Here is a 24,655-nt window from a genome sequence, read left to right on the forward strand (position 1 = left end):
ATTTAAGGGCTGTCCAGAGCTGTTGGTACCTGGCCCTGGGTTCTGTGGCAGAGGAATAATGCCTTGACTTGTGAGTTTGATAAAGGAGGTGATAGGAGAGTAGGGGCTTCCCACTAGCTGGCTTACATACTAAAGTCAGACTCATAAGGGGACTCATTTGCTATCTCGCAGAATTAGCTAGTCCTGGGAAGGGCAGTCTTGGCAAGGCCCCAGATGTCAAAACACCAGAAAATGTAAGCAATTAAAAAGGCATGATTAATACAGTTATTCACAAAAATATTTATTGCACACCTAGCACCAGAGAATTAAAAAAATTTTAACTTTAAAATTTTTTGGTTGCGCTGAGTCTTTGTTGCTGTACATGGGCCTTCTCTAGTTGCAGCCAGCAGGAGCTACTCTCTAGTTGAAGTGCGCGGACTTCTCAGTGCTGTGGCTTCTCTTGTTGTAGAGCACAGGCTCTAGGCTTTCGGGCTTCAGTAGTTGCAGCAGGCAGGCTCAGTACTTGTGGCACATGGGCTTAGTTGTTACACAGCATGTGGAATCTTCCTGGTTCAGGGATCAAACCCATGTCGCCTGCATTGGCAGGTTGATTACTATCCACTGTATCACCAGGGAAGTCCTGTACCAGAGGATTAATCAATGAAAAAAGCAAGTCTGTTCTTGAGTACTTGCAGTCCACTGAGGGATACAAACAAGTAAACAGTATCAAGATGCACGAGAGGGGCAGAACAAGATACTAGGAGTTCACATGAAGTGGACACCTAACTCGTTTGAGGGGAAGGGTTCTCAAGGAATGTGTCCAGGAGGAAATAATGTCCAAATAAGACCTTAAGGATGAGTAGAAATTAGCCAGGTCAAATGGGGTGACTTTTGTGGTGGGGACAGGGAAAGATTGTCCAGGCAGAGGAGACTGCATGTGCCAGGGCAAGAGGTAAGGGAGCAGATGGGCTAAAAGTAGAGACCTACAGAGCAAGGAGTGAACGTGTGAAGACCAGACTGGAAGCCTTGTAGGCTGTGGTCAAGTTACCCTGATGTAAAAGCAACAGAGAGCTGTTCGTTCAAGGGCTTTGAGGACTGGAGGGACTCACATTTGAGTTTATTCCGAGAACACGCTGGGTGACGTGGAGACTTGACTGGGAGGTGGGGGTGCAAAACACCTAAGGAGGAAGGTACAGTGGTCTAGATTGGAAACTCCAGTGACCTACACTGGAGTGGTTATCAGTAGGTAAGGTGAAAGTGGCTGAATTTGAGAATTGGTAAAACTGGAAAAGCTTGATTCTTAGATGTCTGCATGAGAGTTCGAAGATTCAAGCATGACATCCATTCTGGCTTGTGAAACTGGGCAGATGGTAACATCATTTGCTAAGATAAGGCATATAAGTTTTGGGTGAAGGCTATGTATCTTGACCTAATTTGAGGAGCCATTCTGAACACCCAAAAGGAGATGCCAACTAGATGTGTATCTGGAGCTTGGAGGAGAGCTCTCGGCTGCAACCACACAGAAAAGGAATCATCAGAATACAGATGTTCATTTGAAGCCATGAGAGGGCATGAGGCCACTCAGGGAGGCTGAGAGAAAAGGGCCTGGAGACAGCTAGAGGAAGAACCCCAAAAGGAGACTAAGGGGTAGCCAGAGAAACAGAAGGAGTGTTATCAGGTAAGTTTTAAGAGAAGCCTGCTGTTTTAAGAACAAAGTGGTTAATTTAAAATGTTAAAATGAAAAACAAAAACAAAAAAAAACACCAAGCCTCACCCACATCTAACCTAAAAGATTTAGCAACAAAGTCTTTGTTCACTCAGTTTTATAGAGTTGTGAATGACTTTTACAGTGGAGAGAGAATTTGTATACTCCCTCTTTTTTTTTTAGGTCTGTGTTGCTTTTGAGATATTAGTTCTTCCACCAGGGATTGAACCCAGGTTCACCATTGGACCACCAGGGGATTCCTTGCATAATCCTCTTGAGAAGTTTGGCTTATGCAGGGCAAAATATGGCAGGGCAAAATATGGGTGGAGGTAAATCCGGAGGTTTTGTGAAGATGGGAGAAACCTAAGCATGTTTAAAATATTAGTGTGAACAAGTCAGTTTAGAGAAATAAAGGGGGGAAAAAGTACAGAAGAGAAAGAGAAAACCAAAGGAGTAAAGTTTCCTCAGGGACAGCCCTGAGATTTACCTCAGGCAGAAAAGAAAGCGCCCCCTCTCCCCTGCCTGAAGATGTGGGACACAAACTGTGCTCTGCTAAGGCTTCCTTATTTACTAATCAAGTTGCCCTCTCTCAGAATATAGATTATCCGTCACTGTGTACTTTTAGCACTGTTATCTTGAAGAAAAATCCCGTTTTGAGGTTCCCTCATTCTAATGGTTCTTTTAATGACTTCAGTGGGGTAGGGTTGGAGTACTGTCAACTCTTGTGATCATATTTACAAGTTCCCTCCCTAACCAGACAGGGCAATTTTCAATAATGGCAAATTTGTGTATGTTGCTGTTTAGTCACTAAGTTGTGTCTGACTCTTTTGTGACTCCATGGACTATATAGCCTGCCAAGCTCCTCTGTCCATGGAATTTCCCAGGCAAGAATACTGGAGCGGGTTGCCATTTCCTTCTCCAGGGGATCTTCCCAACCCAGGGATTGAACCTGCTTCTCCTGCACTAGCAGAGGGATTCTTTAACCACTGAGCCACCAGAGAAGCCAAAAAGTGTATGTACTTTATGTAAGAATCAACATTAAGCATCTGTGATTCCTACAAATGTACTATCTTGAGCCTTGGTTAAATTGTTTTACCTTTTCTAGTCCTATTTTATGTAAAATCACCAGCCTTTACAAAAGCATCCTACTTTTATCCTTACAGGGGGCTTCCCTGGTGGCTCAGACGGTAAAGCATCTGCCTGCAATGCAGGAGACACAGCTTCAATCCCTGGGTTGGGAAGATCCCCTGGGGAAGGAAATGGCTACTGACCCCAGTATTCTTGCCTGGAAAATTCCATGGATAGAGGACCCTGGTGGGCCACAGTCCATGGGGTCGCAAAGAGTTGCACATGACTGAGCAACTTCACTTTATCTTTACAAATGAATGCATACTGTTGAGTCAGTAATTTCACCACCAATTAGAGGTAGTTTGACCACTAGTTAACAGTGATTGATGGTGTTTGAGGTTTTCTGTTTTTGTATCCTTTTATCATGGACTTTCAGAAGAATCGCAAACTCTGTGGCTGGGAGGAAACTACTGTGACTTTTTTTTTTTTTAATGTAGTTAATGGATTTAGGTCCAAATTACTTGAAGTTATGATTCAACACATCATTCTAGGTGATTGATAAGTTATCTACCATTTGCACTCTATTATCCTTTTCTATTCTTTACATGGGTTCTTCTTTAAGGGAATATAACTCTTGACAGTTTCAACGTTAACAGTCCAATATTCTAGAGCACCTCTGTTCCATAGAACTTTTTGCAATGATGAACAGACTCTATATTTGCACTGTCCAATACAGTAGCCACTAGTTACTTGTGGTTAACTAAGCACTTGGAATGTGTCTAGTGTGACTGAGGAAGTAAATTTTAAATTCTATTTATTTTTAATTAGCTTAGATAGCCACAGTGACCCTGTTTTTACATCTGATGTTGAAATTTACTTATTAATGATGGCAATCAATCCTCTTTAAAGACTTTGAAATGTGATAAAATGTTGGCTACTAAATGCTTGGTAAAAAACCAATGACTACCACTAATCATTTAATTTTGACTACCTTGCTAAGTTTCAAGCCAAATTGATTTTTTGAAAAAGAAAGGTATACTTATATATCTCTAGTAATTTAGCATGGAACTCTAGAATATTTCCTCTTAAGGACCTCTTCTTTACTGATAGCCAAGTAAAAATAATTATTAGTTGGCTAAATCTTATTTTTTAGCCCTTGCAGCTTAAAAAAAGACTTGGCAAAGGTTATAAGGCAAAAGGTGACAAACACAAAAAAATCTTCATATATATTAGTTCATATAAGACTTCAGCTGACACTTAATACTTTATTAAAAATATTCCAATTAAAAAGAATGAAAAGTATGCAAAGTATTTGGTAAGAAAACAAAAACAGATCTTACTATCAGTGTGAAGTACTAGCTGAAAATTACCGGTTTCTCCAGTGAGAATACAACTTACTTGTGACTGAAGAAATAATTATTTTGTTTGTAAGCAATTTGGCTAGGAAACAAACAAGGGGCAGGAACCATATATAATTCCAATTTGATTTAATTCATACAAGTGAAATGAAATAATTTTACTAATATACTCAAACTTTAATTATCTTTACTCCCAAGATTTGTAAAAATTCAGTTATTTAAATAATTTGACTTAAATTTATGTAAGGGTAAGGAATCTCTGATGTTACAATAAGACAGGAAAAAAACAAAAGCATCTCATGAAAGAGATATAGCCAAATACAAAAACAAGAAATGTAGTCTCTTGATACAGCCAAATTATTGTATTAAAACCATTCAAACTACAGTTCTAGGGGTAGAAATAGGGAAGGCATTTAAAAGCTTCCTTTAAATTCACCATGAGGATCAATTTTGAAAGAACAAAAGTGTTTTATGAATCTATGGACATATCATTAGGGAATAAAAACTAGCAATTAGTTCTAAAAGTTAAATCTAACTAGAAAAAAATCAAACTTGGCAAAAAAATTCTGGTTTCAACTGAGTTATTTTTTTGGTTCATTTTATATGTTATTTATTCTTTCTCCAAATGGGTATTTATTATTTGTACAGATACACAAAAGTAATTCCCATTTTTCTTAAAACATACTAAAAATATATATTAACCACAAAAAGTACTCACTTTGACTGGAAAGATGATGAGCATGGTTATTTTCAAAATAGCAGTAAATCCAAGAACCGAACATATATAAATCATGAAAAATGTACATCTCATTTTTGACAAAAATAAGTTCTATTTATACATTAATGCTTTATTATCAGCTTCTATATGATATCCTCCGACCTTATTTACATTTACTATGAGATTTCTAATATTATGTGTAACTCAAAGGCACTCAATTCGGAGATTATAAAGTCCTGAGCTTAAATAGGAAATAGGATTCCCAACTGAAATTTGAAAATAAATAATTCAAAGATCACAGAATATGAAAATGTTTAAAGTATAATATTTGGTACATAAATAATCTGTGACCTAATGATAAAGTTGTACAGAAATCAAAGAAAAGACCATTAAAGGCAAAGGATTACCCTCAGAATCAAACTAACTTTCTTCCCCTATTCAAGATCATTTGAAAGTCTGAAGCTGATTTTTTTCTTGTTAAAATTCTAGGAAAGCAAAATAAAAAAGCATGAAAATGCTTAAGTTAAATAAAAATTCCTCAGCTTAGTCTTCAAAACCATGAAAAAAAATTTAATGATTAATAACATATAAAGATTGGAAGAATATCTGACTAGTAGGAGGAATCATAAAGAGCAGTTGAAAAAAAATTAAGGACAGCTTTAAATACACCAATTGAAAGAGCATTTATAATTGGCCAGGTTATTCCTTTAGCATTCTTTTAGTCAAATAAAAATGAAACTAACAGATGGATTATTGAGGTTCACTAACATTAAGTAGGATCAAAGTTCAAGCTGAAAACTGACTCTATGTATGGTTGCAGAGAAATGTGAAATTTACCTATAGCAATTTTCTACTGATGCTAAATTAAAAAGCATGAGTTGATATCTTTATTAGCAAATGGTTTGACAGATATTCTCTTGGCTTTAAAATGCTTTTCCATATATGCATAGAAATGTAATGAGGATAAGAGTAGTCTTCTGTATTATCTGTACAGTTCGTAAGGCCTTTGTCATTGTTAGTCACCTTAGATGTGAATATCTACAGGGCCATTAAATTAAAGCTGGCCAAAAAGTTTTCAAAGTGCTACTGTTTCCAACTGGTGAGATCTTCAGTTTTCTGGATTTTCTGGATGATGACTATTTTCAGTTCTTTTTTCTGGCGATATATACAGGAAGTTACAGCAGATATATAAAGGGAAGATCAGAAGCCTGCTGTCCAAGTTCATCACTACTTGTTCCTATAAAACAAATTTGTTACTTTAATGATAATAGTAGTAGTATAAAAATAAAACAGAGAACCAAACTGTTGAATCGAGTGAACTAAAGGTTAGTATGGTGGTTAAAAGTTTGCATCTGGAATCTAACAGTCACTGTTCAAATCTCAAGACTTCCACCCACTAGCTTTGTGACCTCGGCCAAGTCACTGACTTTATCAACTGCAGCTTCCTCACTGTAAAGGGGGAGAATAACCACTCCATAGGATTATACTAGGATTAAATGAGAGTGCACATAGAGGGCTCAGCAAAGCCAGCTATATATTAAGTAACCAATAACGGTAGTTATTTTCATTACTGGAAAATTTCTATCAAGTACCTATAAATATTTTATGAACAGATACGGCCCAGAAATACAGAGACTTCTCATTTGGCTTCTATGTCTGATGGTCTTTATGTACAGCAAATACTTGATATGAGTCATTAATAATGACTTGGGGAGTCATTATTGTCACCAATAAGCATGGCTCCTTCCCACTCTTGTCTAAGATATCCCACCATCTCTAATGCAAACAAGTTATTTGTCTCTTGGAACCTAAAATACATTACCACGTAAAATCAATTCCAAGTTCAGTTACATCAATACACATGAGAGCAACTTGAGATTCCAGAGCCAGGAGTTGATGCTACACCTGAGAGCTACAAACGGAACCCTCACTCACTCATGCTACAGATCTCTGGAACCGTTTACCAGCAGGTTTTTGTGAAAAGAATAAATCCTTAGAGTATAAGCAGTGGCCCTGAAATGGGAACTCCTCTATTTTTTCAATAGTTGGATATATTCTCTGAACTAATATGCATTTGTTTCATCTTTATACATTCTAAAGAATAAACTTCTTAAAGAAAGAATTAAAAAAATATTTGACTGTTCTGGGTCTGTTTCTGTGTGTGGACTTTCTCTAGTTGTGGTGAGTGGGGGCTACTCCTCATTGTAGTACACAGGCTCTAGGAGAGCGGTCTTCAGTAGTTGCAGCTCACAGGTTCAGCAGTTGTGGCTCACAGGCTCTAGAGTATGGGCTCAGTAGGTGTGGTGCACGGGCTTAATTATCTGCGGTACATGGAATCTTCCTGGACCAGGGATCAAACCCATGTCCCCTGCACTGGCAGGCAGATTCTTATTCACTGTACCACCAAGGAAGTCCCTGAAGAATATACTTTAAAAATACTGTTTAAAAATAAAATAAAATAAAATACTGTTTAAATCTAGAATTTTATATTATCTACTGAAGCATGTGTTCCTACAATGAAGAGGGACTAAAACTGGAACATTTGAGTGACAGACAAAGGCTCAACTAGATACAGCTTCTGTGTTGGAGCAGCAATATAAATTTGGATAAAGAAGGTAGGGAACAGAAATGTTACACACACACACACACACACACACACTATAGTCTCCAAAATGGGCAAAGTGATATTTTGTTGTTTAAGTGAACAAAATGGATATGATGACAAGTCAGATGAGGCATCACCTAGGCTGACAGGGTTGCAGAGAGCAAGCATGTCAAAGCACAGTTGACCTTCAGATGCTTAAGTCACCCTGGACTAGTCAACATCTGTAGCAATAACCTGAGTCAAGGCAGATTTACCAAGTCTATTGAGGACAAAGGCTTCGATGATGTGTGTATCTGATGATAAAAGCAAGATTCTCTACCCACAACTCTTAAGAAAATTAGCATTCTGGTATCTAAATATAGTTAAGGTTGGTGGGGGAAAGTAGGTCAAAGATCCAATTCTGGGGAAAGAGAGCCATGCAGTTATCACTTGGGAACTGAATGGACATACCAACTTCTGACTATTACACTGTACTAATCCCCATTTCCCATCCATTAGACACCTAACTCTTGCTTTGTTAAAACCTTTAACGCTGCCTGATGGCTCAGTTTATATCCATATGTGCACCTTTATCTTTAGAAAAGCTCCATTTTCCTTCTTCCACTATGGCATGGAAGCAGTGAAGTCCACACATCACAGCATCAGACATAGTGGTGGTATCTTCCTAGTTTTCATCTGTTTCCACACCCTTTTTTTCTATCTTTTCTGCTTCTCTGAGGCTCATGTTACTTATTTCTACTATAGCTCTATTATTTCTAAATTCCAGAATCCTTAAGTCCAACTCCTTACTAGAAATCTTCGCTTAGACATAAAGCAACTCAAGTTTAAACCATCAGCTACTGAATACTACCTACCGTTTCCATTCTTTTTGGGCCATCAGTACTGTCATGCTTGCAACTGGTTTTGATTCCTGATCCTAGTTCTTAAATACCTCACACCAGGTTACTTTTTTTGCCCACACCTTAAATACCAATGTTCCTTAGGTTTCCATCCTGTCATATTGTCAACATAATTTCCTGTAGGTTGTCTGATCCAATCATTATTCCTAGCCCAGGCACTGCTGATAAACTCTAGACCCACTTATCCACCAGCGTACCAATTTTTACCTCAGTGCCCTCAAATCAAATATGCTTTAAACGGAATTCATCATCTCTTTACCCCCAACTCATGTTCATTTTCCTTCCTATGATTCAAATATAAGGGAAAAAAGTTGCCCAAGTCAGAAAGCCAGGTACTATCTCTGACTGCTTTCTTCCTCACCCTCACACACACTTAAGCATCAAATTCTACCAAGTGTACCCCTTAATTTTGAGAACCCATCAACATCTCCTCACCCCACTACTATCCTCCTTAAGTTAAGGTTCTCGTTTCTGATCTGGGTTACAGCAAGAGCATCTTTATGTTTTTTTTTTTTTGAAGTTGGATATTGGTTTCTTTATTTTTTAAAAGGGTCTTTACTGAGGTATAAACATACAAGTTATATAAAATATACAATAAGTTCTACTATATGTATATACACTTGAGAAACCAGCATACTCAAGATAATAGACATATCCATCACCCTCAAAGTGTCCTTAGGTTCCTGATGCTTCCTCCCCACTCTGGAAACCAACTGCCTGCTTCTGTTCCATAGCCTGCCTTTTCTAGAGTTTTAAATAAAAAGAATCATACGGAATGTACTCTTTTTTGTCTCACTTCTTGCATTTAGCCTAATTATTTCATCCATGTTATTGTGTGTACCAATAATTCATGCCTTTTTACTGCTGATAATTTGCATTATATCAATAGTTTGTAACCTGTCTTCCTGCCATTATCATGCCTCCAAGCTCAAAATGGATTATAAAGACCTAAATGTAAGATCAGAAACCATAAAACTCTTAGAGGGAAACACTGGCAGAACCTTGTATAAAACATAAAATCACAGCAAAATCCTCTATGACCCACTTCCCAGAGTAATGGAAATAAAAACAAAAAGAAGTGAGACCTAATTAAACTTAAAAGTTTTTGCATGGCAAAGGAAACTACATAAACAAACTGGGAAGACAATCTTCAGAATGGAAGAAAATAATAGCAAATGAAACAATTGACAAAGGATTAATTTCCAAAATATACAAGGAGCTCATAAAACTGAACACCAGAAAAACAAACAGCTCAATCAAAAAGTGGGCAAAAGACCTACTAAACAGACATTTCTCCAAAGAAGACATACAGATGGCTAAGATAAACACATGAAAAGATGCTCAACATCACTCATTGCTGCTGCTGCTGCTAAGTCACTTCAGTCGTGTCTGACTCTGTGTGATCCCATAGACGGCAGCCTGCCAGGCTCCCCCGTCCCTGGGATTCTCCAGGCAAAAACACTGGAGTGGGTTGCCATTTCCTTCTCCAATGTGTGAAAGTGAAAAGTGAAAGTGAAGTCGCTCAGTTATGTCCGACTCTTAGCGGCCCCATGGACCGCAGCCTACCAGGCTCCTCCATCCATGGGATTTTCCAGGCAAGAGTACTGGAGTGGTGCCATTGCCTTCTCTGACATCACTCATTAGAGAAATGCAAATCAAAACTACAATTAGTTATCACCTCACACTGGTTAGAATGGCCAACATCAAACAATAAATACTAGAGAGGGTGTGGAGAAAAGGGAACCCTTTCGCACTGTTGGTGGGAATGTAAACTGATACAGCCACGATGGAAGACAGTATGGAGATTCCTCAAAAAACTAGGACTAGAACTATCATATGAACCAGCAATCCCACTACTTGGCACATATCCTGAGGAAATGAAAACTGAAAAACGCACATATACCTCAATGTTACTGAAGCACTATATATGATAGCTAGGACATGAAAGCAACCTAGATGTCCATCATCAGATGAATGGATAAAGAAACCGTGGTACATACATACAATGGAATATTACTCAGCCATAAAAGGAATGCATTTGAGTCAGTTCTAAAATGAGGTGGATGAACCTAGAGCCTATTATACAGAGTGGAGGAAGTCAGAAAGAGAAATATCATGTATTACCCCATATATATGGAGAAAGATGGTACTGAGGAACCTATTTACAGGGCAACAATGGAGATGCAGACTTACGGACACGGGCAGCAGGGAGGGAAGGAGAGGGTGGGACACATGGAGAGACTAACATGGAAGCACATCCACTACCATGTGTAAAACAGACAGCCAATGGAAATTAGCTGTGTGACTCGCGGAACTCCAAGCAGGACTCTGTAAGAACCTAGAGGGGTGGGAGGCGGGGGGAGGTCAGAGAGGGAGGAGACACACGCATACCTATGGCTGACTCATCCTGATGTATGGCAGAGGCCAACACAGTATTGTGAAGCAATTTTCCTTCAATTAAAAATAAGTTAAAAAAAAAAAAACTTCAGGACAAAAAAAAATGATGTTGCACATATACATTTATTGACAAGAAAAGCTACATACAACAGAGTGGAAAAAAGCAGGTTACAGAGTAGTTTAACTGTAAGATAAAATTCTGGAAAAAGAAAAAAAAATTCAGGAAAAAGAATATAGGAGATGAAAAAAGTGTCATCTCTCAGCAAACCATGTATGATTTTTTTCCTGTTTATTTTTATTTTCTATAACCTCCATAAGCTACATAAAATACATACATGCAACTCCCATAGCTCTCTACAGATCTCAGGAACAAGTCCAAACTCAATCCATAGCCCATATGCCCTGCTCTACTCCTGATCTCATCCTCTTTCAAACCTCTCAGTGCTTTGAAGGACCCATATGCTCCCTGGGCTCCATCTGAGGATTGGTTCAGGTATCCATTCACTTTTCAACTTGTCCAGAAGAGGCTTTCCTGAGCTGTCCCTCACCACTCCCCAACACCAGAGTAAAGGTTAGAGATATCTCCCTCAATGTCACACTCTTTGAGCCCACCTCTCTTGTGCTACTCAGCTTTATAACACAAGCTTCTCTTCATTTCCTCCACTCCTAGCATAAAACCTAGCATGTAACAGGGACACAAATGTTTGTTGAATGAACAAATCAAGGAACACTAGGAATACAACTATCTTGGCCTGGTGATTTTTAATTAAGTCTCTGGCTGCTTTGGGCCATGACAGTGTTTTTTTTTACGGAAGTTCTAAGTTGAAGGTAAAGACAGACAATGTTCATGCAGCTCCAGAGGGTGAGAGAGAGACCAGTAGAGAAATTCAGTGGAGGCAGATTTGAACTTATTATGTATCTACCTTGTGATTTACTACCTCACATGACAGAATCAGTTTTTCATCCTTAAGAGTTCCAAAAGTAGTTGAAGACCCTCCATAAGAATGCTGTTAAAGAAGTTCTCATACAAGGCAGAGAGGTCAGAACTATCACTTCCAAGGCTGCTCCATGCAGTGCTAAATTCTGATATTCTATGAAAGGCTCTTCAGTCTGATGAAAACTGCTAACTTCTTTGTATGTGTGTTTTGCTTTTTATTTTCTATTTTTTTCTTTCAAAACTGCTAACTTCTAATAATTTATGTAAACTATAGGCTCCAAACCCTTTATAAACACAGTATGTCCTTTGAAATGATGGTTAGCTTTACTAGAAACAAACTTCCTTGATTTTTAACAGCACTCATTTTATTTTTTGAAACTGGTTTACTTTTGCATCATGACGTTTTGAAACTTATACATGCATGTGATTGATGAAGAAACAAATGGTCTTAGAGATAATTTTAGGAACACTGTAGATGTCTGTCATTTTAGAAACCCACTGTGCTAGCAGATTAGGTTCTCTTAATATCCAGGATCTATGGAAACTTAGCAGATTGTTTTTAAGGTATCTGTTATTAATGTATAATAAATGCAATAATGAACACAATGGAGAAAACAATTAAGAGTCATAACTTTTTGAAGATCATGTTCAAGATGAATAATTATTTCCGTACTGTCAACTTTTCCCTGCTCCCCAAATCAAATTGAGTTTCCTTCTTTTTTGTCTTAGTTACACTTCTGCTAGAATGGAGTAAATTTGAATGAGTGAACATGGCACTTCCATCTTTACTTTCAAAAAACTCTCAAACCAATCTTTAAATATTAAAATCTTCTTACGAATTTTCAAAAAGGAGTCAAAAGACAAATACTACAATAAAAAATTAACAAAAATAATCAGACATACCTGGTCCTTTTCAAGTGTAAGTATTTGATAGCCAGTTGTTCTACTGCATATTAGTTTTCCACTGCTATCAAAAGAGGCCAAACGTAATCTAGAATAAAAACACACGAACAACAAAAAAAAATGATTTTTTACAGTGCAGATTAAATAAGCCCTACTTTAATTTCTACTTTTTTCTTCCATATTCTTTTACTTTATTTTTAAATTTGTATTTACTTACTCTCTAGAAGTCTTTTATCTGGTAATACTTTGCAAAGTCTTTTCAAACTATAAACTGATTCCATTTATATTTTTAAGCTTGTGCTATTATATATATCTGGGATATAAAAATAATTTATGTTATGCCTTTTTAATTGTGATAAAATATACATAAAACTTACCATTTTAACCAAGTTTAAGTGTATAGTTCTTAACACCGAACACATTTCACACTGTTCCGTTGTAGTCAATACCACCATCCATCCAGAACCTTTACTTCTTCCCCAAATGAAACTCTGTACCCAGTTACATGAATTCCCCATTTCTACCTCAGCCCCTGACAATCACCATCCTATTTTCTGTCTCTATAAACTTGTCTACTCTATGTACCTCATGTAAGTGGAATCATACAGCGTATGAACTTTTTTAACTGGCTTATTTCACTTAGCATAGTGTCTTCAAGGTTCATGTTACAGCACATGTCAAAATCTCCCTCCACTGTAAGGCTGAATAATATTCTGTTTTAGGTATATACTATGTTTTATCTGTCCATCTGTTGGTGCATCCACAACTTGGGTTGCATCCACCATTTGACTATTGTGAATAATGTTGCTATGTATACAAATATGTTTGAGTCCTTGGTTTCAATTCTCTAGGGGTAAATAACCAGAAGAGGAATTGCTGGGTGATATGGTAATTCTATGTTTAATTTTTTGAGGAAATGCCATACCATTTTCCACAGAGTTTGCATCATTTTAACATTCCTAAATTTCTCCACATCTTCACCAACACTTTTATTTTTGATATTAGCCATCCTAACAGTAATGAGGTGATGTCTCACTATGGTTTTGATCTGCATTTTCCTAATGATTAGTGATGCCGAGCATCTTTTCATGTGCTTATTGGTCATTTGTACATTGCCTTTGGAGAAGTATTTATTTAAGTTCTTTGCCCATTTTTGAATCAGTTTTTTATTGCTGTTGTGGAATTTAGATGTTCTCTATGTATTCTGGATGTTAATTCATCAGATATATGGTTAGCAAATATTTTTTTCCTATTCCACGGGTTACCTTTTCACTTTGTTAAGTGTCCTCTGGCACATGATTTAATTTTGATAAGTTCAACATTTTTTTTTGGTTATTGTTGCCTGTGTTTTGGTATCATATTGAAGAAATCACTGTCAAATTTAGCATCAAAAAGCTTTCTTCCTGTTTTCTTCCAAGAGTTATTTTATTGTTTTGGCTCGTATGTTTAGGTCTTTGATTCATTTTGAGTTAATTTTTGTGTATGGTGTAACATAAATATGACTTCCCAGGTGGCACAGTGGTAAAGACTCTGCTTGCCAATGCAGGAGATAAGAGTTTGATCTTTGATACGAGAAGATCGCCTAGAGAAGAAAATGGCAACCCACTCCAGTATTCGTGCCTGGAAAATTCCACAGACAGAGGAGACTTGCCAGCTACAATCTGTGGGGCCACAAAGAGTCAGACATGTCTAAGCATACACACACACAAGGTAAATATGAATCCAGGACTTTTAAATAATCTGTTCAATAAGCTATTTTCCAATTTGTCAGCATCCTTTCCAGAAAAATATTGCCAGCTCAACTATTAGGCAAAGTTGGACATCTGAAATCCTATAGAAAGTTAAGGATAATATGAGACATGTTTTCTTATAAAAGTACCTTGTTGTATTTCCAGTTTGGACCTTTTAGGATTAGCAGCAAGGAAATAGCTTTAAGCCCAGTATCAAGCCTATACCATTTATATTTTAGCACATTCTTTCTTCCTGATATATTAGATCTAGGTTTTATACTTTAGATTATTAATACACTTTATAGGAATGGAGCTTTATCATTTCCTTCCCGTTTCATTGTATATTGTATCTTACCAAAGTTCTACCACTGTTGGTATAAATTATGGTTTTATTTCATTTTTATAGTTCTTCTGGAGTGAGGAACCGTGGGGTGGGAAAACTTCATCCTACCTAAATGCTATGCTCCTTCGAGGCTGTAAACTGACAGATCCACTACATGGCTGATTCAGTGTATTGCGTTTGAAAATGATGTATCGATTGGTGTAAGTTACAAGCAGGTCAAAGCCGAAGTTAAAACCTGTCCACCGCCAGCAGTACTGGAATACAAAGGAGAAAGATTAACTTCAGTTTATCATACTAGCAAGTCAGAAACTAAAAGATCAAAACGTCTTTGCTTTTTTTAATTCATTTCAAATATTCCTCTATCGTGGTTTCCTAATTTTGTCAGTGCCTTAAGACTTACCACACAGAATATATCTGTGAGACATATGAAAGGTTTACTACACAGACATGGTATATATCAAAGCCAGCAAAAGCAGCCTTTATAATCATTATTCCTTAAGGTAGTTTCTTAATATTGTCTCTTTATGATCTATTTCATCAACTCTCCACACTGTAATTTTATCATAACTAATATGGCTTTTTACTACAATTCAAAGGAGCTATATAGTTTAGGAAACTAGGAGTCTAGATAAAGGTAGTAAGAATCCATTAAAATTTCTCCTGCTTTAAAAATACTCTGAAATATCTTAAGTGATAGCTTGTGTGATCTCTCTTACATGTAAAATCTAAAAAAAAAAAAAAAAAGTATTAAACTCCTAAGCTCACAATTACAGAGAACAGCTTGGTAGTTGCCAGAGGTTAAGAGGTAGGGAGTAGGAGAAATGAATGAATACTGCTTTTTAAAAAAAAAAAAGTTTAAATTAAATTATAAAAATACTCTAAACTAACCAACACAATCACCAACTGAGATATTTTAAATACCATCAGGAGGGACTTCCCTAGTGGCTCAGTGGTAAAGAATCTGCCTGCCAATGCAGGAGGCACAGGTTTAGATCCCTGACCCAGGAAGATCCCACGTGCTGTGGAGCAACTAAGCTAGTGCACCACAACTATTAAGCCTGTGCTCTAGAACCCGGGAACTGTAACCACCCCGTCCACGCGCCCTTAGAGCCTGTGCTCCGCAACAAGACAAGCCACCGCAATGAGAAGCCCATGCACCACAACTAGAGAAAAAGCCCACAGAGCAACCAAGATCCCAGTGTAGCCAAAAAATAAATAACTAAAACCATCATGAGGCTCACAAGTGTGTTTATTCTATTAACTAATAGTCAACAGACACTATTAAGTAAAGTGGCATGCTACAATGAAGCTGAAGTTAGGGCTTTGAGTGCTTGGTTGACACTATGAATTACAACATTAAATCAACAGTTCATTGATTATTTATTGAGCACATATTTTGTGCCAGGTACTGCTCTAGTCATTGAAGAGATGGCAGTAAATAAGTTTCAGCCCTAGTAAATGTATATTTTAATACATGTATGTTTCTGTGGAGGAGGACAGAATGTAATTCCAGCAGAGCGTGACAGGGCAGAGGATGGGGGCTGGCAGCTGGGGAGCCTACCGGTTCAGGCTGGTCAGGGGACGTCTAAGGAGATGCTACATGACTAGCACCCTGAGTCAACCAACGAGCGGACCAGGTAGCTATCTGGGAAAAAGTGACTTAGACAAAGGGAACAACGTCCAAAGCTCTGGAGGTAAAAACATGCTTGGCATATCTGAAGAATAGCAAAAGGGCCATGTGGCTAGTGTAATAACTGAGGGGGATAGAAGCTGGAGATGAGTTCAGAGAGCCAGTCAGGGGCCAGAGAATATAAGGCCTAGTGTCCATAGTAGAGAAGAGTTTGGATTTCTTCTAAATGTGATAAAAGTCTAATGGAAAATTTTAGAGGAGGTAACATGATTTAACTTGCATTTTAAAAAGATGATTTTGACTGTTGTAGTATGGAAAACAGAATATACAACAAGAGTAAAAACAGGGAGAGCAGTTATGAAGCTACAATATAGCCCAGGCAAGGGTTACTGATGACTTGGGATTTGGGTCACAGTAGAAGAAGAGGGCAAGTACATTTTGATGCTATATATTTAAAGGAACTTCTTACAGACAACAGGTGTGGAATGAAAGAAAGAAGAACCCAAAATTTGGAGCTTATACAATGAATGAACAAAGGAGCTATTTATGGGTTGGAGAATACTTGGGAAGGAGGAGTCTGGCAATGAAAATCAGAGTTTAACTGGGCCCATTCTATTTGAGATGCTATTAGGATTCTAAGAAAGATGTCACATGAGAAACTGGATACAGGAGTTAGAAACTGGTGTTAAGTCACAGGACTAGGGGAGATCACTTAGGAGCCAGCCAAAGAGCAAAGACAAGGAAGAAGTCCAAGTACTGATCCTCCAGTCATATCAACATTTGTTGAGAAAGAGAAGGATCTAGCAAAGACTTAGAGGAAGCAGCCAATTAGGTAGAAAAAAAAACCAGCACAGTGTGCTTTCCTGGAAGTCACAGAGAAAATCTCCAAGGAGTGAGTGAGCAGATAGGTCACGCTGCCAAGAACTTTCAGAAGACTAAAAACTATTTGATTTGGTAATATAGGAATCAGTGGTGATAGTGGCATGGCAGTTTCACTTGAGTTTATTGGAGTAAATGAATTAGAATGAAGATAGGCAACTTTTTTCAATGAGTTTTGCTTAAAAATGGTGCAGGGAAATGGAGTGGGAGCTAGAGTGGAATGTGGGTCAGGGAATGGTTTAAGATGGGTGATGCTATAGCATGTTATATGCTAAATCAGAATGATGCAGAAGAGAAAAACTGACAACGCAGCAAAGGGAGGTGATGACTATATGAACAAACCTTCTGAATATGTGAGAAGGGACGGGGTCGTTACAGGAGGAGGGGATGGATTAGGACAGACACATACAGTTCATCCATTCTGATAAAAGTACAACACACGGCTACAGATGCAGGTAGACTGGTAGTATTGTTGGTAGAAGATGCACAGATTCTCTTCCTATTGCCTTTATTTTCTGAGTAAAGAAAGAAGCAATGCCACTGGGTAAGAATAAGGGTGGGAGCACTGCCCTTGAGAAGGTATGAGAGTTACTCCAAGTGTGGGAGGATAAGTTCACTAGGGAGATGCAAGGATCACACAGCATTAAAGACCTGCTTGAAGTTTACAGTTACACACAAAACCTGCTGGGGTATATTTGGTGTTTTTCCTTAGTTGAATTCATTTGTATGGAAGCAGGCATGGAAAGCAGGGGTTTCCCTGGCAGTTCAGTGGGAAAGAATCCGCCACTCCAATATTCTTGCCTGGGAAATCCCATGGATAAAAGAACTTAGCAGGCTATAGTCCATGGGGTCTCAAATGACTCAGACATGACTTAGCGACTAAACAACAATAACTGGCATGGAGAGCATGGAAAGGGGGGATTTAACAAGAACTGAGCACTAGCCAGGTGAATGTGACAGAGTGAAAAAGGGAAAAAAGAAATTAAGAGTATAAGCCAAGGACCAATTTCAAGACGTAACATAAAATTTAAGTCAAGTAAAGAAAGAAGTAGGGATGTGGTGAGAAGGTAATGGGAAAAAGACAGTAAGGACAATGTAATGTACATTCCAGTGGGGTCAGAAAGATGTTGGGAGGTCAAATACTAGAGGGAGAGCGCTACAAAGATACACTCTGCAAATGGTGTGCTTAAAATGGAGATTTTGAAGGGGGTGTATGAATTAGGCATACAAAAACAGAGGATATGCTTATAGGAAATGGGTACCTGAGGTAGAGTGGAACACAAGATCATGGAGGGAAGGAAGGTTCAGGAAAAGATACTAAAACCACTGAGACTGCTAAGAAAAGTGGGGAGAAAGCAAGCCAGCGAGCCCAGGGAGTGATGGCCATCGTCAGAGTACTGAGTGGTGAAGAAGTATGCTTGTCAAAGGAGATATCATTCAAGTATGATGAGGGTGGAACAAGGTCTGGGAGCGGCAACTAGGACGACTAAGGAAGATGCTATTTCTCATTCATATTCTTATCATTTATCACAACTGTTAACAAAAACATAAAATAATAAATCTTTCAAAACTTAAAAGTTGAAATGAGGAAAAATCTGGGAGAAAAATAACCAAATGGTGATCTAAATTAGGCTGGCTATCTGTTTCACATATGATAATATAGATTGCCAGTCCAGGTTTGATGCATGAGACAGGGTACTCAGGGCTGGTGCACTGGGATGACCCTGAGGGATAGGATGGGGAGGGAGGTGGGAGGGGGGTTCAGGATGGGGAACACATAGAAATAAAAAGTTAAAAAAAAAAATTAGGCTGATTTTTTTTTTAAAGATAAAAATTACAATTAGGGTACAGTTTAAAAAAAAAATGTAGTTCATGTCTCCTTAATGGCTGTAAAATCAATTTAATGAGTCACACTCAGTTTTTAAAAATAAATTAAGTAGAAACAAAGCTTGGGACACAGAAGCTGTAAGCACTGTTTTGTAATACTTTTGTTTCCCTTATAAGCATTTGTACTGGGTGGTAATGAAAAACAATTCTTAATGTGGATGGCAATCAAATCAAAAAGGTTTGAATATCTTTGATCTAGGGTTGTAACTATAAAATAGAATCACTCTTAAGACTATGTAATGGCTCTCATTAAAGATATTAAGATATTAATAGGATAAACTTATTTATCTTAATTTCTGGATTACTGAGGGATCTTCTCATATCTTTTATCTAGACTCCAGAAGTTCAACAGTCTCATGAAAGGCTGACAAATCAGTCACCACTAAGCATGTAACTCCTTGCCCAGGAGATCATGCTACAGAAACTAAAACACACAAAAATGCTCTTCTGAGTTGTAACATATATCATGACTGTTACTGAACGCATATTTTGCACTAACAGTATAGCAATTTGTATAAGACTATACAACTGAGTTATAACTCATACTTACTTCACCATCTTTGGCAAGCTTTCTACCACACCTCATGCTGTTTCCCTCTAGTTCTTCTTTATTAATTTCTTGAGGCCTAGAAATATACATAAAACATGAAATCTCATAGAAAATAAGCAACTAATAATTGAAAAATAATTGTGAGTTCAAAGCAATAGGAATCAATTGCTACTACATTCAAAATTTTGTGGTATAGATAAAGATCAAAATGCAGGGATTAAACCTAGCCCATTACCTTTGCTAAATAAAAAAATTTTAAATCTTTAGTGTTTCACTTATTGCCTTGACTTCTAGAACACTTTTACAAGAGCACAGTAAAACCAGAGAAGAGGTGGGGGAAATCTATGAGAAATTCTGCTTACTAAGAAAGAAAAATACTTAAAGTCTAACTATTAAGTAAAATTTATTAAAATCTATTATATAAGATGTGACTTGGTATCATCTATTATTACTGTTTCACACACAACCCATTTTTTAAGAGTAGAAAAACCAAGTTCAGCATTTAACAGAAAACTGCTGTAGAACTTTATCAATTAATCTTTACTTGGCCCTTTAAAAACCATAATCAACTAAGATAGACAGTGTTATTTTAGTATGAAATAATAAAATGACATTATTACTAGCTTAGAATACCAAATGATAAAAGTAATGTAATATATTCATTCATATATAGCATTTGTTAAGTACCAAGATACTGGGGCTATCATCATCTCATAAATATACTGAAACAAATACAACAAATAAAAACTAATTAAATGTAGATAAAATAAAACATGCCCTTGACATCCAAGACCCCAGTCTAGTAGGGAGCTAGACTTAAGTAATAGTATAATAATGTGGAGAGAACTAATGTTAAGAGCATGAAGAAGACACAGGTTTATTGCCTGGGGTTAGAGTGGGATCATCATGGAGGAAGTATTATTTGTGCATGAGAAGGAGTTTCTTGAGGTAGAGGTCAGGGATGACCTCTGCAGAAGAAGGCCATTCCATGCAGAAGAAGCTCAGTAGGTAGAAAAGGACCAGAGCATGAAAGGATACCAAATGTCTGAAGAATGTAGTGCAGGCAGAACCTAAAACGAACATGAGAGACGAAGCAAAAGGCATTTGGGACAGACTGCTGAAGGGCTGCCCCTGCTACACTAATGTAAGCTTTAAGATGAGAGAGTTCCCATGTATTTTTTATTACTTAAAATTTTTTTCTTATGAAAAATTTAAAACATGTAAAAGTAAACAGCATAATGAGCCAATTTTTTTCTTACCATCTAGGTTCAGTAATTTTTAGTTTTACTCTCAACCCACTTCTCCCCACACTCCTCCCAACTGACTATTTCTGAGGCTGATCCTCCAGACACCATATCCTTTAATCTGTAAATAGTTCAGTATGTACTTCTTAAGAATAAGAACTTTCAAAAAATATTGACACAGATTTATCACACATGAAGCAATAATCCCTAACTAACCTCAAGTGTCCCTGGTCCTATTTAAGCAGGAAAGTGAAATTATATTTATACGTAGGAAGATAATCCTGTTGGCAATGTGGAAAAGAGTTTGGAAGAGGAGAACCCTGGAGGGAGACTTACTTGATGATAACTCCCTAGAGTCCAGGGAGTACACTGTTTTTCTCACTTTACTGGCCTTGCAGTAGCAAGAAGATGCTCAGCATGTGTGGAATAGAGTGCTTCATTAGGGGCAATATAGTCATATACTTCTGAGGGCAAGAAAACCACTTATTCTAGCTCAGACTCTTAGGTAAGACTCTATATTATAAACTCAAAAAGGGTATACATGAGAAAAATCTTGGGGGAAAAAAAAAAAGACCATCCATCATATAAAAACTGAATATACAAAAGAAGTAGGTAGGATGGTTTATAAAATATTTCATACATTACAAAATTCACATCCGAATTCTAATAAATAATTTACTTTCATTGTTTGGAGGGATTTTTCTTATTCCTATTCCAACTATCTTACTATATTTCTGCAAAGTAAGTATGCTGTGAATATATCTGGGAGAAGATGAGATATAAATTATAAGTAAATAGAAACTAAGAACCCTGGATAACAATCTTGTAATCATTATCATGAGTTTACAGAATCCTTTCACATACTCACTGTTTAGATATAAACACACTAGACTATTATTTTAGTAAGTTTTCTGGTATATAAAAATAAATTAAGAGAGACTGGGGCAGGAAAAAAATTAAATGTAAAGCCCTTCTATAAACTTATAGGTGGACTGTCTATTCATACTGCCTATACCAAGGAGCTAGTATAAAGATCAAACAATAAATGTGGAAGTACTTCTGTGAACTGCAGAGCACTACACACTGATAAAACAGATAATATGCTTCCTCTTAAAATGAATTACAGTATAGAAATATTTTGTAGAGGCGTCATGTGCTTTTGACAAAGACACCTATATCTAAATGAGTTAATTCACCTTCAAAAAACCTATCACATTAGTGAAAATTTGACAATATCACCACAAATGAGAAAATCAGCTTTACCTATACATATATATGCAGATCATGCTTTATGAAAGCATTATTCCAAGTAACATTTCAATTAGGTTAAAAGAAAACTGTAACACTGAGACAAAGCACATAAATTATTCAATTTTACTAATAAAACAAATGACAATGCAAATACCCCATTATACTAATTGACCAGAAAGATAAATATTTATAATATTGACAGTTAAAGAAATATAAGAATAAAAGTTGATTACATGATCTTTTCTCTAACAGCTATTTATTTTCATACTGTTACTGTTTTTTCCAACATAATGAGTCCATTTAAAAATTCATAGCAAAATCCACACACCTATCATCAATTAACCTACAATAATGGAGACAATAATATACGAAGGGGAAAAGATAGTCTCTTCAACAAATGGTGTTGGGAAAGCTGGACAGTTACATGTAAATCAATGAAATATGAACACTTCCTCATACTATATACCAAAAAGAAAAAATAGTTTATATACCTAAGTATAAAGACATGATAGCATAAAACTCCTAGAAAAGAATAAGGAAAACATTCTCAGATATAACCCAAGCAGTATTTTTTTTAGATCAGTCTCTCATGGCCAAAGAAATGAAAGCAAAAATGAACAAATGGGACCTAATCAAAGTTAAAAGCTTTTGCACAACAAAGGAAACCATAAACAAAATGGAAAGACAACCGACTGAATAGGAAAAAATACTTTCAAATGATTTGACTTTCAAGGAATGTTAATATCCGATACATACAAACAGCTCATACAACTCAAAAAGAAAATGAACAACCCAATCAAAAGTGGGCAGAAGACCTAAATAGACAATTCTCTAAGGAAGAAATACAGACGGCCAATAGGCACGTGAAAAGATGCTCAATATCGCTAATTATTAGAGAAATACAAATCAAAACTACAATGAGGTATACTCTTGTACCAGTCAGAATGGCCATCATTAAAAAGTCTATAAATAATAAATCTGGACAGGGTATGAAGAAAAGGGAATTTTCCTACACTGTTAGTGGGAATGCAAATTGGTGCAGCTGCTATGAAAAAATGGTGCAGAGGTTCCTTAAAAAGCTAGATTAGAGTCACCATATGATCCAGCAATGCCATTCCCAGGCATATATCCCAAAATGATGAAAACTCTAATTCAAAAGGATACATGCACCCTAGCACTATTTACAGTAGCCAAGACATCCAAGTAACCCAAGGGCCCATCAACAGATGATTGTCTTAGAAAGATATGGTGTACACACACATAAATATATAAAGTGGAATATTACTCAGCCATAAAAAAAGAATGAAATAATGCCATCTGCAGTAACATGGATGGATCTAGAGAATACTGTACTATGTGAAGTAATTCAGACAAAGACAAATTATCATATGATATCACTTATACATGGAATCTAAAAAACAATAAAAATGAATCTATACAAAAATACCCAACAAACTTGCTTATAAAACAGAATCAGATTCACAGGCATAGAAAACAAACTTATGGTTACTAAAGAGGAAAGGGTTGGGGGGTAGGGATAAATTACAAGTATGAGGTTAACAGATACAAACAACTATACATAAAACAGATAAGCAACAAGGATTTACGGTAGAGCCCAGGGAACTACATTCAACATCTTGAAATAGATTATGATGGAAAATAATCTGAAAATAAATAAATAAATAAATAAATATATATATATATATATATATATAACTGGATCTTTTTGATGTATACCTAAAATATAATATTGTAAAATCAACTAAATTCAGTATTTAAAAAAAATGCTTTTTTTTTAAATAATGCTATGATGTACCATGGGGGCTTCCCTGGTGGCTCAGACAGTAAAGAATCTGCCTGCAATGTGAGTTCCATCTCTGGGTCAGGAAGATCCCCTGGAGAAGGGAATGGCCACCCCACTCCAGTATTCTTGCCTGGAGAATTCCATGGACAGAGGAGCCTGGCAGGCTACAGTTCATAGTGTCACAAGGAGTCGGACATGACTGAGTGTCTAACACACACACACACACACACACACACACACACACACACACACACACACACACACGATATACTATACTTACCCCACCTCACTGTCTTGTTCTGCTCGGAGCATAGCCAGCCACTGCTGTTTATATACAGAAGATAGCCATTCTAAAATGTAAAAACAAATATAATATAATAAGAAATATGGAAAAACAAAGGATTTAAAATTTTAAGAGGTTGATAAAATTTTTACCATCTTAAAATTCAAATTTCAAATGGCAATAAGTAAAGCTGGTAATTTGTATTTTACAAATATGCTACAACATATGGCCTCATGATCTTTAAAGTGGTAAACGTTATCTTCCTTTGCCTTAGGACAGACTCTACTTTAATCACATATATTTAAATCTTTAGATAAAAGTATATTCTTACATTTAATGGTTTTCTCTTCATAGCTCATACTGATTTTCATGTGAGAAACATACCAAAAGTATTCTTTTCAGTGTTTACAAAAGCTTTAATAGAAAATTGAATAATGGAATGTTCCTGTACTGAATTATCTAAAAGCAACTAAATAATGAGAAGT

General features: G+C 36.7%; 1 protein-coding gene across 1 annotated transcript in view; it reads right to left on the reverse strand.

The window, feature by feature from the left end:
* Window positions 1-4,446: 4,446 nt before the first annotated feature.
* Window positions 4,447-24,655, reverse strand: part of GMCL1 (germ cell-less 1, spermatogenesis associated) — a 46,878-nt gene continuing 26,669 nt past the window's right edge. The window contains exons 10-14 of the mRNA XM_061155130.1: window positions 24,168-24,237; window positions 19,589-19,664; window positions 14,751-14,896; window positions 12,570-12,657; window positions 4,447-6,065 (exon numbers count right to left, since the gene is read on the reverse strand). Coding sequence (XP_061011113.1) covers window positions 5,937-6,065; window positions 12,570-12,657; window positions 14,751-14,896; window positions 19,589-19,664; window positions 24,168-24,237 — 509 coding nt within the window. The 3' untranslated portion in view covers window positions 4,447-5,936. The remainder of the gene's footprint in view (window positions 6,066-12,569; window positions 12,658-14,750; window positions 14,897-19,588; window positions 19,665-24,167; window positions 24,238-24,655) is intronic.

The sequence above is a fragment of the Dama dama genome, chromosome 11 (genome assembly GCF_033118175.1).
Source record: "Dama dama isolate Ldn47 chromosome 11, ASM3311817v1, whole genome shotgun sequence".
Taxonomy (NCBI): domain Eukaryota; kingdom Metazoa; phylum Chordata; class Mammalia; order Artiodactyla; family Cervidae; genus Dama; species Dama dama.